The sequence below is a fragment of the Trichoplusia ni genome, chromosome 16, assembly GCF_003590095.1.
Source record: "Trichoplusia ni isolate ovarian cell line Hi5 chromosome 16, tn1, whole genome shotgun sequence".
NCBI lineage: Eukaryota > Metazoa > Arthropoda > Insecta > Lepidoptera > Noctuidae > Trichoplusia > Trichoplusia ni.
In genome coordinates this window covers 7,785,880-7,799,378 of record NC_039493.1, presented here as the reverse complement: position 1 = coordinate 7,799,378, position 13,499 = coordinate 7,785,880, and the positions used below count along the sequence as shown (strand labels likewise).

Below are 13,499 nucleotides of genomic sequence, written 5' to 3'. Positions count from 1 at the left end.
TATGAGAGCCCCTAACGTCGTGTGGGCAGATTGCCGATCTAATTTATCGGCGGGGCGTGTATCTAGGTCGAAATGTCAGGTGCTTTATTAGGTAATAGTATTTGATATGTTTCGGGTCGTGTTTCTGATTTAGTCTTTTGGATTAAGCTTTTAATCATTAACTGTTTTTTTTTGTGCATTTTATATAAATTTTCTATTGTCTTCTCATTGCTGTCAAATCCTTATATTTGACACCAATGTCAAAATACAAAACCATGTATAAGTGTATCACAAAACACCAAACTCTTTATTAAATTGAAACTCAAAACGTTCCGGTACTAAATCTTCCTAGCATCAATACGCAAATAAAACAAATTCGCATAAAACCAATCAGGCCAGCAGCGCAAGTGCACAAATTCCATTTCCTATAAGATAGGTCCAATTAATTCACATAAAATTAGAAGCCACCACTATCTGCAGCCAGTCCTAATTATTAGAGGGAATGTTCGATCTTTATTGTTCGCTGTTAGCCTCAGCTTACATTAGATCTGAACTAATTAAATGTAAGAGTCGCTTGGTTTCATTAAAATGGCGATTTTCGTGTGTGTGGATCAGATAGCGAGTGCGCCGACGCTGCGACACTTCCTACTTGTAAGGCCGGTGTAAAAACTCGAGGCGCAAATCTTGGTATAAATAAATCCGGGATTAAGGAACGCTTGCACGTAAATGTTAGTGGAATTTTTGGTTTGTTGAACTGTTAGAGAAAATATTTTCTTGAGCGCTGTTAAGAAAATTTGTTTACGAAATAATACTGAAAGTTTGAAAATTAGCTTTGGTATTTTCGTATTGAGTAGCGTAGTATATAGAAAATAATGTGATAAAACAATGTATGCAAAAAAAATAAGAATTGTTCTTCATGTTTTTTCTTAAATTCTCATACGTTAAATTTCCTTCTGAGCTATCAATAAGTATGATACTTTTTCTTTAAAATCTTAGCAGAATTTTGTACAGTACAGTCATACCCAAACTTATTTTCTCATTTTTTTTCTTAACACTTGACCAAAGCTCACTTCTTAGGTTCAAATAAATCCTAGCACAACAGTACACCAGCACCAACGAGTCCACCATTGACACGGACAGTACTCGATGATCTACGACGCGACAGACTTCCGTATCATTACGGCAGCGGGCTGCGCGCGCGCCGATCACATCGCCACGCGCCCGTGCCTTATCATCTTAATTTTATGTATTTATTCAATAACGAAGGGAAATACAAACACTATGGTTTCTCATTCCGACATGTGACTTGTTTAAGTTAAGCTATTGGGATTGTTGGTTTAATTGAATTAAGTTTTAAGTTTTATTAAGATGGATTTATCAGAAAATATGCAAGGTTCTATAGTAATCTACGCTACCTAATACCGAAATACATACATGAAAATCATGAGTGAAATCGAAACCTTCAAGAGAAAAGTTAAAACAATTGACTATGCTATCGATGATGAAATGGTCAGTGTCAAAAGAAGAAGATACGTCGTTTAAATGTAGTATTTTTAGTACACTAATTGTTTATTGAAACCATTTCAGTGATAAATCTGAATTTATAGCTTCATCTTAAGCATATGTAGTTTCTCATTCTATTAAGACTGGGTTTCAAAATATTACAATATTCAATATTACAAAACAAAATATTGATTACAAACCATTTATAGAAACATATTCGACATTAAATTAACGGTAGCCATTAAGTTTTCAACAGGTCAATCTGTCAAGAACTTCAAGGAAACAGACACTTACTGAACACAGATACTTGTGTTAAATAATTTCTACCGTATTGTTTCAGTACGAGTCACGAAGTATTAGTTATTGACTGCCGGCGCACGTTTAACCGCAGGTGTCAATAACATTTTCGTATTACATAATGTAATAGTTAAGATAAAAATGTTGATAACGCCTGTGCTCTAGAAAAATCTTACGTTAATTGTTATTAATCGTAACCTTGCGGCTTTGATTGTGTATAGTTGAAGCTAGCTTCGCTAAATTGTATCAAAATTGACTGTGTGGTTTCATGACAGCGTAACAAACTTACTTTCGCTTTTATAATTATATGTAATAATTCAGTTACAAAAAAAAGGGAAATCTATATTCATTGCTTCAATAGTTTTCAATCCGTGTATCAACATTATACATTACTGGTACTTATTTATGCTATTGTAAGGTTTTTGAAACGACATTATAAAATCTCAATGCTCATATACTTTACATTCTAAGTCCTCAAAGCACATAAATTTAATACCGTCGCTATTCTAAAACACTGAACGTATTCAACTGTTAAATAAATTTTGAAGTCTGCATCTTAACATATGCACACTCGTAACCTCAATCTAGCTATAGTGTTGTGAAATTGATTGCCATAATCAAAACATTATCGACGTATTCACACGCGAGCTTGCCCAACATTACTGCACTATACAGGATGTAGAATGATCTGTGATATCAACATTGAGCTACAATTACTGATTTTGAAAACAACACCCTCGTTATTGGAACCGCCATAATGTATGGATAATTGGACAATCTGCGCTTGAAAGGAGCATGGTTCTGTTTCGACGATTCTGCTGATAGTTCAGAAACTAGTCACCGTTTTGTTATTTGTGACGTCATAAAGCTATAAAGTTTGTTGTTAATTAATTTTAATTATCCAAGACATTTATAGGCTGTGCTGTAAGTTTTCCAAGACATTTTGTAGAACCTTATGCGGTAAACTATTATTTGTATGATACTATTTTGGGACGATTCGAACGTCATTTGAACGTTTGAATCTTGGGTTTCAAGATCACGAAAATGAATATTTTTTTATTTAATTACGCATCTTAATGTACGTACAATTCCAGTCAACCACATGATGTCTAAAAAAGCAATAAAACTCTCCATGTACACCTGTAGTACATTAGCCGTCGTTACCTCTTAACACATGTCCAACACCTACTGAGCATCTAAACCACAAACTTTCCCTATCATGCGTGCTACCACGAATCATGATCATGATAAAATGTGTTCTCCGCTAAAACAGGTGAAACTACAGTTAGTATCGCCGCCGTAACCTTGCCTGGACCACGCTTCGTTGGCTACGTGTCTTTTGTTGCTTACATCGGTATCTATATATAATTCACACCATTCATCGGCTTTAAAAAGTACGTTATTGGCCTCTTATATTCTAGCTATTCATAAATTACGTTGCGCTTTTTGTTCTATTACTAAAATTGGCAATCCTTCAAGTTACCTACTGCAAATTTTGTCCATAACATCAATCAAATTTAATCATAATTTTAATAATGACTTGGTAGTTTAGAACAAACATTAATAAGTACTCTTACTACAAATAAGGTCAGACAGACAACTGACGAAAACGAATGACAAAGCCGCATTCACATTCGTAAAATAATGAGCTGAATGTCTCGTTCTAATCGATAAGCGAAACATATCACGACAACGTGACTCCAACAGGTCCTAGTGTAAGTGAACCAGAAATAGTTTCACAACAATTATATTGAGAAACGATTAAGCACAATGATAATGGTCAACAATTAAAAATACAAGTACCTGATCCCATTGACATACAAACGAATTTAGGTGATTAAGAGTTTACATGTTATATTAATAGCGTGACAGAATTCATTTTGTTACACAAACTCTTGGAATTCAATGTCAAACATAGTGTATAAATCGTAGCACCTAATTACAAAAATAAATATCACAGCTCCCGAGGTTAGGTTTACTGAGATTGAAACAGAAGAAAAATCAACATAGCAATCACAAATAGAATTATCTCTAAGAACGTAAATAAGGCTGCAAATCCAAAAATCGATAAAGCCGATTAAATAGAAACCACGATACACATAGAGGCTGTTACTAAAGAAATTGTTATCACAGAAGTTTATCTTACTGAAATTGATTAGGTACAAGAAATTAATATGTTTGCAGCTAATAAATGACTGGTTTAGAATTTAGTGCACCCACGTGCCGCGGCGTTCAGAAATGCTCAAGTACTTAGTATTGCAGACATTTCGCAATTATGCCAGGATTAGTGCAAAGCTGATTTATAATTAAAACTAGGTGGGCTTGTGAACTAGATTGGGAAATGTCTAGTGCGACTGCATTAGATCAGTTTCCGACAGATAGAGGAAATTATCACCGGTTTGAGATTATGATTTGTGATTAATTCGTAATTTATCTATATCCCATAATTTATTTTCTTGCTACTTCGGACTAGTACCTATCACTTCAAAAGGTTTTATAATTTAATCTTCTGGCTTCATGCCTTCAATGAGTGTTATTTACGATCTAGAAATTTGGCTAAAACTTATATTTCAAGTAACGAAACATGTGAAATGAATGTCATTGCTAATACAAAATTCTTCAAGTTCGCATACATCAGTATCTAACAATGGTAAAGCAGACACTAAAGGATTCAGTACATATGTTTTTACTTCGCAATCTTTGCATAAGTATCTGTTTACATCTAATACTAAGACATACATTAAAATTTGTTGTATCATCATATGCTTTTCATATCCTATGGATTCTTACCTCATGCCGTCAAATCCGTCGTCGGAGCCGTTGATAGTGAGGACAGGCGCACGCGCATACGCCTTGGCAACGCGTCGGTTCCTCTCGAACACTATCACCTTCGCCCAGATCTCGTCGTCTATCTGTGTCCATTTGTCTAGTACCTCCTGTATGTGTTCCTGTAGACAAAACAAATTGAGAATTTATAAATTTTGCTAAAGAAATTGATTTAAATTCCTTATTCTTGGCTGTTTTAATTTTTATTGATCAGCTTTCGTTAAATAAGTTGCTGTAGTTGTGAAAAAAAGTGCCAAATCGATAACTTTCAAATTAAGACGTTAGTGGGGCGAGGGACTGATTATAATTAATTAATTAATAAATACATACAAACTAAAGTTCAACTTAAATATAACTAGGGTAAAAAAAATCAAGAACTACGCAAGAAAAAAACTACAAACTGCTAAGATATTATTATCTACATACTAATACTAATATATAAAGCTGAAGAGTTTGTTTGTTTGTTTGAACGCGCTTATCTCAGGAAATACTGGTCCAAATTTAAAAAAAATATTTTTGTGTTGAATAGACCATTCATCGAAGAAGGCTTTAGGCTATAAACCATCACGCTGCGACTAATAGGAGCGAAGATAAAATGGAAAAAATAAATCATAACTTATATCTTCTACCCACGGGAACGAAGTCGCGGGCAACAGCTAGTATAGTTATATTTCTTTGTCATTTCAAAAACCTTAATAATTTACAACAATAAAAACAAAAACTATACGACCGTAGTTTCATTGCCGTATTTAACAACTGCGTACTAATTTCTATGTGTACATGCTACTTACATATGTACCTACTTATGCACATATACCAACTAAAATGTTTTCATTCACTTTATCTTGCAAAACGGCTGTTTAAGAACGACCTTGTTTGCTTTTGTAAGCTGTGATTACTGAAGTTTAGATATTAATCCTAATGTGGCAATGTTGTCGTAATCAGATGACATCGGCGCAGGCGCAACATGAGTTCCGCTCTACTAACTGAGAAGGTTCTCCTTGCAGTAGTGTCAGGTGTTTCATGTCTTATATAGTAAACAAAATTTGTGCGTATGTGTGTTTGTTGCAAATATGAGATATTCAAGTCCTTTTAAGAATTTGGTGATTTTTTCTTGTAAGGAGACTTCAGGTAACTCACTTTTCCAAATAGACTTAGGGAGAAAGATATACTTCTCCGTGTTAATTTGACCCGGTTCGATAAATGATTAAATATTTATCGTTGAACGACAAAAAAAAACTAATTGAGCGTAACACTAAAAATCTTGTACTGAATTTTGTTGATAATAATTTTAAAACATAAAAAAGTTCTGATGTTTTCGTCTACCGGCAGTACTATTCCAATGCATATCATTGTTTTACATCATCAGTCAAATAATAAATGCGTGATTGCTTGACGGGCCTGTTGGTCTAGTGGTTAGTGACCCTGACTGCTATACCGGAGGTCGTGGGTTCGATTCCCGCCCAGGACAAATGTTGTGTGATGAGCATGATCATTTTTTCTGGTCTCTGGGTGTAATTTATCTATAATATGTATGTATTTAGAAATATATATTATGTAAGTTTATCAGTTGTCTGGTTACCATAACACAAGCTCTGCTTAGCTTGGGATCAGATAACCGTGTGTGGGCTGTCCCAGGATATATTATATTATATTATATTATTGCTCATAACTTTGTTTTGTTTTTTTTTTCGACCAGCAAATGTTAACGAATGATCAAATTATATTAAACGATGACGAGAGCATTCCTAAATGCTTATAATTACACTTAACGAAAAAAAAAAACAAAACACAAAAGCATTGCTGACGTAACCAATCAATCAATCAATATCGCGATGATTTAAGTAAAAATGAATTCATTGTATTATCGAACGAAACAAGGAAGAATACGGGAAGTTAATTCTTTAGAAGCACTTTGCACCTTATTGCGAGGACTATAAGATTGCTTTTCATGAGGAAAATGATCGTCTGAGTAAACAAGTTTTTGCCTTCTTCATAACTAGACAGTGTTACAACGAAAAAGGTGTTTTTAAACAGACCGTTACATGTATAAATGGTTTTAGTAATGTAACTGCAATTGAAAGCAGTATGTAGTTAAAACAGTGACATATAAGTCACTCTTAATAAAAGATATTAAGTCTATTCGCAACAAACACACATCCTCATATGTCATAACCTCAAGTGCAAAACTCCAAAGTACAATTTTAACTGTAAATACGTATTTTTAATTCGCGCTACCAAAAAACAGCTACAAAACTTTCGATTTCAACTTAGTATAGTGTAGTCATACGGTCATTAAAGTAATTTTAACTGTGTTGCTGTGTGAGTGTTTACTTTCAATTTTATTTAGCGGTTATGCTATTTTATAACCGCTTTAGTTCGTCATTCTTTCATAAGGATAATAACTATTTATTTTTAGATCGAGAAGAATTTAACTGAAGACGCGTCGAACGGTCGAAACGATTATCACCAGAATTCAATTATTTTATTTTGGATAAATACGTTAATGATTTTTAAAATAAGTTAACACTGTTAAATAAAATCGAATTCATTATTAAACACATGACAAATCACTAAAACAAAAACGCATACAAACTATTCAAGAATCTTAATGATCAATGCACAAAGGGAACATGAAATTGCAAACTCCTTTTAGAATTCCTTCATACATCACAAAAGACGTCCACTATTAGCAGAATGATCCAATTACTACGTCTTTATGTCCTGAGACTAATTCACTGCACTAAATCAAGTCACAACACACAACTTATTTTCTCTTCTCATTATACTTTATTACATATATCTAATCAGAATCAATCACAGACCGTCAGCATTACCATAAACGTTCTCACAATGTACTTCATATCTCAGAATCTAGGTTCATATTGTCGAATAGAGTATTATATGAAGTGAATAGGCTTCGTTAGTGTAGTTTTGTATTTATTCGCGAATGGACAGTCAGTCGTGCTAAATCATTCCTCTGATTTATAGTTACTAAGGAGTATTGTTGTGCTGTGATGTTTTAGTTTCACCTGACGTTGACATTGCTCGACGGACAATGGTCAGCAAATGATATATTGAAATTAATGCGAGGTAAGGAAGATTGTGACAAGATAATACTCATATTAGCGACCATTCAGATAGTTGGCTTATTGTTGTCAAGTGATATGGAGAATTATTTTGCTTGTCATAAAATTCATGGAAGATATTCGTATGTACCGTATTACGAAGGATTCTTAATCTGTACTCTCATTAATCTTTTCTGTATGTATAAAATTGGAAAAGATTCCGAAACAATTAAATGAGGTTAGGAACTAAAATCGGCAGGCATTTTTCGTGACGTGCATCGTTTGCAATGGATCTAACAGTCAATTGAAAACGACAAATTTTCTGTATGGACAATCTCAGAAAACTTACAAAAAGTATCTGTTTCGGTACTTAGTCGTCAGAATTCAGAGCATTAGCGGAATTCCATCGAACTCCATACAAAAAGCCCTACAGTTAATGAACACATAATGCCTCTGCACTCGATTTAATATTCAATACGGTAAGGTGCTAACAGCCGTGTCTGCTGCAAGGTTGGCCACACCTCGCCTGGGTATTTATGTTAAAACCACATTGGTTACTTGCATCAAGACATATTTTTATAGTGTTATATCCTCATGCACTTATTCGAGGTATTTGATAGAAATGCGTTTAAGTCACAAGAACACTCCATTATTTCTCTGTACAAATATTACAATGTATTTATTTGAAAAAAATCATAATAATTCAAAGTTTCATTGTCTGTCTGGTGGTTTGTAAAGTCTTGTCAATATGTTTGGTGAAGTTTTCAGAGTTTGCACACAAGCTAACTGGAAAAAGCACCTCAAACTAAAGAAGTTTTTATTTACTTTATCAACAGATCATTTTTGTATCATATTGTCGGAGACAGAATGACACAATGTTTAAATATCAGAGAAACAAGTCAAGGAATCCTAACTGCGGAGGTTGGCTAGCTGGGTATTTTAAAATTCAAATAATACTCAAAATAAATAACGGATAATTAAAGATAATAGCTCATTAAAGATCCATATTAAATCTGAAAGCGATTTGAAATCTTCATTGAGTTATGTACTCACAAGTTTTTGTGATCACGATTCATATTTCGTAAGAGTTACGAGAATGCACGCTATCATTTATCGTGCTTCACTTGTTTGCTTCAAGTATATTTATGTAATTAATTAAAAATTAGTTTTATTGTACACAGACATGTTCATTACTATTTCTCATATAAAGAAAAGGAAGGATTTAGATAATCAAGTGTTTGTTGGATTATCTTAAACTTATCATTAATAAATTAGTTCTAGTAACAGTAGGCAGTAGGAGCTCGTGGCTAAGCTATAACCGCATAAGTGATTCGATCACAGGCCAAGCTATGCTTGACGCGGTTGGTCCGTAGATGGGTGACCATCTTTGTCATAACGAGTTCCTCCGTGTTTCGGAAGGCACGTTAAATTATGGGTCCCGGCTGTTATTCCTACATCTTTGACAGTCGTTACAGGTAGTCAGAAGCTTGAAAAAGTCTGACAGCCAGTCTAACCAAGGGGTATCGTGTTGCCCAGGTAACTGGGTTGAGGAGGTCAGATAGGCAGTCGCTCCTTGTAAAACACTGGTACTTAGATGAAACCGGTTGGACTGGTAGCCGACCCCAACATAGTTGGGAAAAGGCCAATGATGAGTAACAGTAGGCAACTATTAGTAAGCTGCCGCTATCATATAATCAAGAACTTGAGTAAATATACCATACATTAAAAACTTAAATGACTTACATATCTATAACTCCTCTTTACACTGCTAATACTTAAATAATCCTATTTAGCACAAATGGCTTCCTATTCCAATAATTTATAATTACTTTAACACACTCCGAAAGTCCCATTTGCTTAACTTAAGCTGTTCCCATAATAGAAAGTTACATAAGCACTAATATTCGCTTACAAAACAATGACGTCACAAGTTTGTATACAACGTGGCGCTACCTGGTGACATTAATTTGACACACAGTTAGGTTAGCTATTAATCTTATGAGTCTTGACATGTTTTAATAATTCGCAAATTGGTTCAACTTCGATTTTTTTGTTTGAATATTTGAATAATAATATTAAAGTTAACAGCTATTTCATTTATTTCAAAGGCTTTGGACTTTACCTGAGTTTCGACCTTTTCCTTTAACTTTGGGATGTTGACCTTCAAAATTTTATTACAGACCTAAAACACTTTCTGTGATACGGATAAAGGGACCGAACTTTTGGGCCATTAGTCTTCTTAATTAGTGTATATCGGCACACCTTTTGGGACTTGAATCGTAAAACCTCCACACCACAATGGAATTCGATTTTCGAAATATTTATTAGCAATCAAGATTATTTTTACGAAAAGCCGAAACAAATTAAAGAAAAATAAAAATATGAGTGTGTTAATAAATCAATCACCTTCGTCACGTGGTATAATAATTACAATATCAGAATACATTTTATTAGAAAACGATCTAAAAATACAGCAAGAGTCGTGCTTATGTGGCTGTATATGTTGCTTGGAACATATACAGCCACATAAGCACGACTCCTAAAATAACGAATATTCCGAGTTTTGCCTCAAACCAAAAAAAAAGTGGTATAAAATATTTATTAATGATTTTAAGCCGAGATAACTTCAACATAAGAGCTTTAGGCAAAGCCCTAAAACTCTAAATTTAAAGCGGGTTAGGTCATTGGCAAAATTAGTTGTATCCCGCCGAGAGGCTCAATATTCACTTTAAGATGTCCAAAAAACAAGTCGTTGACTGCATGCCAGTAAAATCTTAATATTAAAACCTTTTTGGGATGCGAAATACTGGAAGACGTAGCATTTTTTAAGATTCCAGAGTATTTTAACAAATTTTAATCGAAATTATGCATTTTTAGGGCATAGCGACCCAAAAATATTTGATCAAACAAAAATAATGTCCAAAGACGATTAAATTAAATTGATAATTTTTTAACCAATTTACAAACAAATTCGAGCCACATAAATCTAAACAAATAACAAATTTAATAAATATGATCATATGACACATAACTATTTCATGTATTGCGATCGTTCGACATATATGAATAGATTGCGATATTAGCACCTTTAGAGCGATGGTACTGCAAAAGTATACATTCTTCACGCCATACGTATTCACATATTAGTGACATTCCTTGCCCTTGCTGCGTCACAAGTACCTATATATAAAATGTAACTGATAAGGCAGTGATTAATAAAACTTGTAAAGTTATTTTTTCTTCTGGGAATATGTTGATTTTGATATTTTTATGTAGAGCAAGTTGTGGTCTCTACGTAAAGCAATATAAGCACAAAAGCAATGTTTGGGATTCGACTTTTTACAATTATATTTTTGTTTTAGCTTTCATATTTGATCGTTTCCGGAACTTTAGCGGAATTGTCCGAAAGATTCCATGCGGCCAGATACACAAAGAGTAAAAGAAGAAACATGGGTGGGTTAATGTCGGTAAAAGTCTAACACTCGGGATTCCGCTCAACTCAAAGCGAAAGGATTCATTTGACAATTTCCCATCCGAAGAAAAAACATACATACAAACCTTTGTTATACGTATATTTCAAATATCTTAACCCATTTTTATTTAATTGAACACTCATAAAGCCTTTTAGACCAACGACATAAAACTATTAATAAGCAATTCAAACTGCACTCCAATAAAAATATAAAATGTGCATTCAAAAATAAATCTACAGCTACTGAAATTAAAATTCACAATTGCATTGCACCGACAATTGGTCTACATACGCAAGTAACAGTACAGCGGCCTCGCAGGGTCGTGTTTCCTGCATTCTTCGATAGACTGGGCCTAAGTGTGAACAAATATTTACATTCATTTTTTATAAAGAATGAAACAAGCTTCAAATAACAATTTCATTTTCATTCAAAAAGCAAAACTGCTCAGCAAAAAGTATGCCTGCATTTTGGTTGAACATATTCTGTTAACGCAAAAGTCTTGGTTTAAAAATAAGTTATTATATTAAACAAATGTCGAATTCTTAAAGTCTTTATCAAAGCAAATTCAGTGATCATTTCTCATGTTCCCTCTCACAGGAGCATAAAGTTACACTCAGAGCTAAAAGATTTATTATTATTGAGTTAGCTTTATATTTGTGCGCTAATTTATTTAGTTGTCATATTTTTTGACATTTCGTTCTTGTCATATTTTAAAAGGTACACAATGTCTAATGCATATTTTTGGCGTTAAGAATGTCCTTAAATTGATTGAAATATTTAGTAATATCTTATAGTTGGATTTAACAGAAATAAAATGTTTTTAAAACTGATTTATTTTGGAATTGAAATAAATCTTACTTTTGGTTCGACTGTATTTGAAGATAAGACCTTTCGAGAGTTGAGTTCATTTACTTGATTTTTCGAATTGATCGGGTTGTAAGATGTTCTAACCCTTTTTCAGATTTATATTTTGGTCGTTTATTAATGCAAACTTGATGGGAATAAAGGTTTTATTATTTCTGTGGGTGGTTGTCTTTCGCATTATTATAACTTAGATTTTTGATAAAAAAGGCATACTCAGAAACTTAACTAAAGATTTTGAATGTGAATTGCGACTTTTGTAATAGACTTAACTTTACTCACAAGTCTTTTATTATTTAGGACGACAAAAATAATAAAACATGTAATAAATGATAAAATGTATTGAAAATATCAATGAAATTGTTTACAGCACCCAAAAAAACACATACAAATATAATATCAACAAACCATAGATATATATAAGAATAAATGCCAACACATTCTGTACCTATAACTATAATCTTGAAAACCGAAGCTTGCCAGAGCAACTATTACAGAACATCAAGCTTAAATATGAATAAAACATAACTAATATGTCGTCTGCCACACAGATACAGTATATTTATTCCAATCAACCTGTCCAAGGTATGTAGAGCAACCTTGATCATCTCTCGTCGACCTTTGTAGATCATAGTGAACGGCAAAGCTTTTCTAGGAAAACCGTACGCTTTATACCAGTTAGATCTTTTATATTAGTAGTACTAGAAGTTAAGTAACAAAGCCATTATGAGCTTCGTAACTATAATTTGATGTTTTTATAATAACTATCGTGAGACTGAATCATTATTAAATGATTTAACGGTTTACTCACGCGTATTTATCGGGGTAGCCCGACTAGTTTCGGACCCAGTTCGACTCGCGATCCCGCCGCGTCTGCTCATGATTAAGGACTCCGGTTGGGTCCGAAACTAGTCGGGCTACCCCGATAAATACGCGTGAGTAAACCGTTAAATCATTTAATAATATAATTTGATCCCTCATCTAAGCTACGACGATAATGACAGCATTTGAGAGAAAATGAAAATTAAATGTAAAGACAAAATTTTAATTATTGAGGAACATTTTGAGACTAATTGCTCGGGAAAAATATATTTTGGAATTGTTAATGTAATTGTTGATTGGATTAGTTCACTATCATCTTAATTTGGATGGAAAGTGTTTGATTGTATTTGCTGCTTGTAGATTGTTGTGTTGTCTGAAGGTGTTCTTCCTAAACGTTTATAATAATAAAGGGTTGATACGATTGAATATTCCACTCCCTATTTCGCAATCGCAAGCCGAGGCTTATGTCATTGGTTCACATTACCCTTAGTTTTACTTAACGTAACTATGACCCTTTCATTGTTTAAATAAGCCGAAACCAAGATTTAACTATCAAACAGAACGGAACATTTCAAAATATATAGCCAAAATCAAAACAAACTATCGGTATCAATCTTTATAATCTGATTTTGATTTAATAGACCGTACGCATAGCGATATAATAGCCAGT

The 13,499-nt window shown here is 33.5% G+C and overlaps 1 protein-coding gene across 4 annotated transcripts in view; it reads right to left on the bottom strand.

The window, feature by feature from the left end:
* Positions 1-13,499, bottom strand: part of LOC113502131 — a 194,204-nt gene that overhangs the window by 44,629 nt on the left and 136,076 nt on the right. For all 4 annotated transcript variants that reach the window (XM_026883510.1, XM_026883511.1, XM_026883513.1 and 1 more), the window contains one exon: positions 4,570-4,727. In XM_026883510.1, the coding sequence (XP_026739311.1) occupies positions 4,570-4,727 (158 nt within the window). The remainder of the gene's footprint in view (positions 1-4,569; positions 4,728-13,499) is intronic.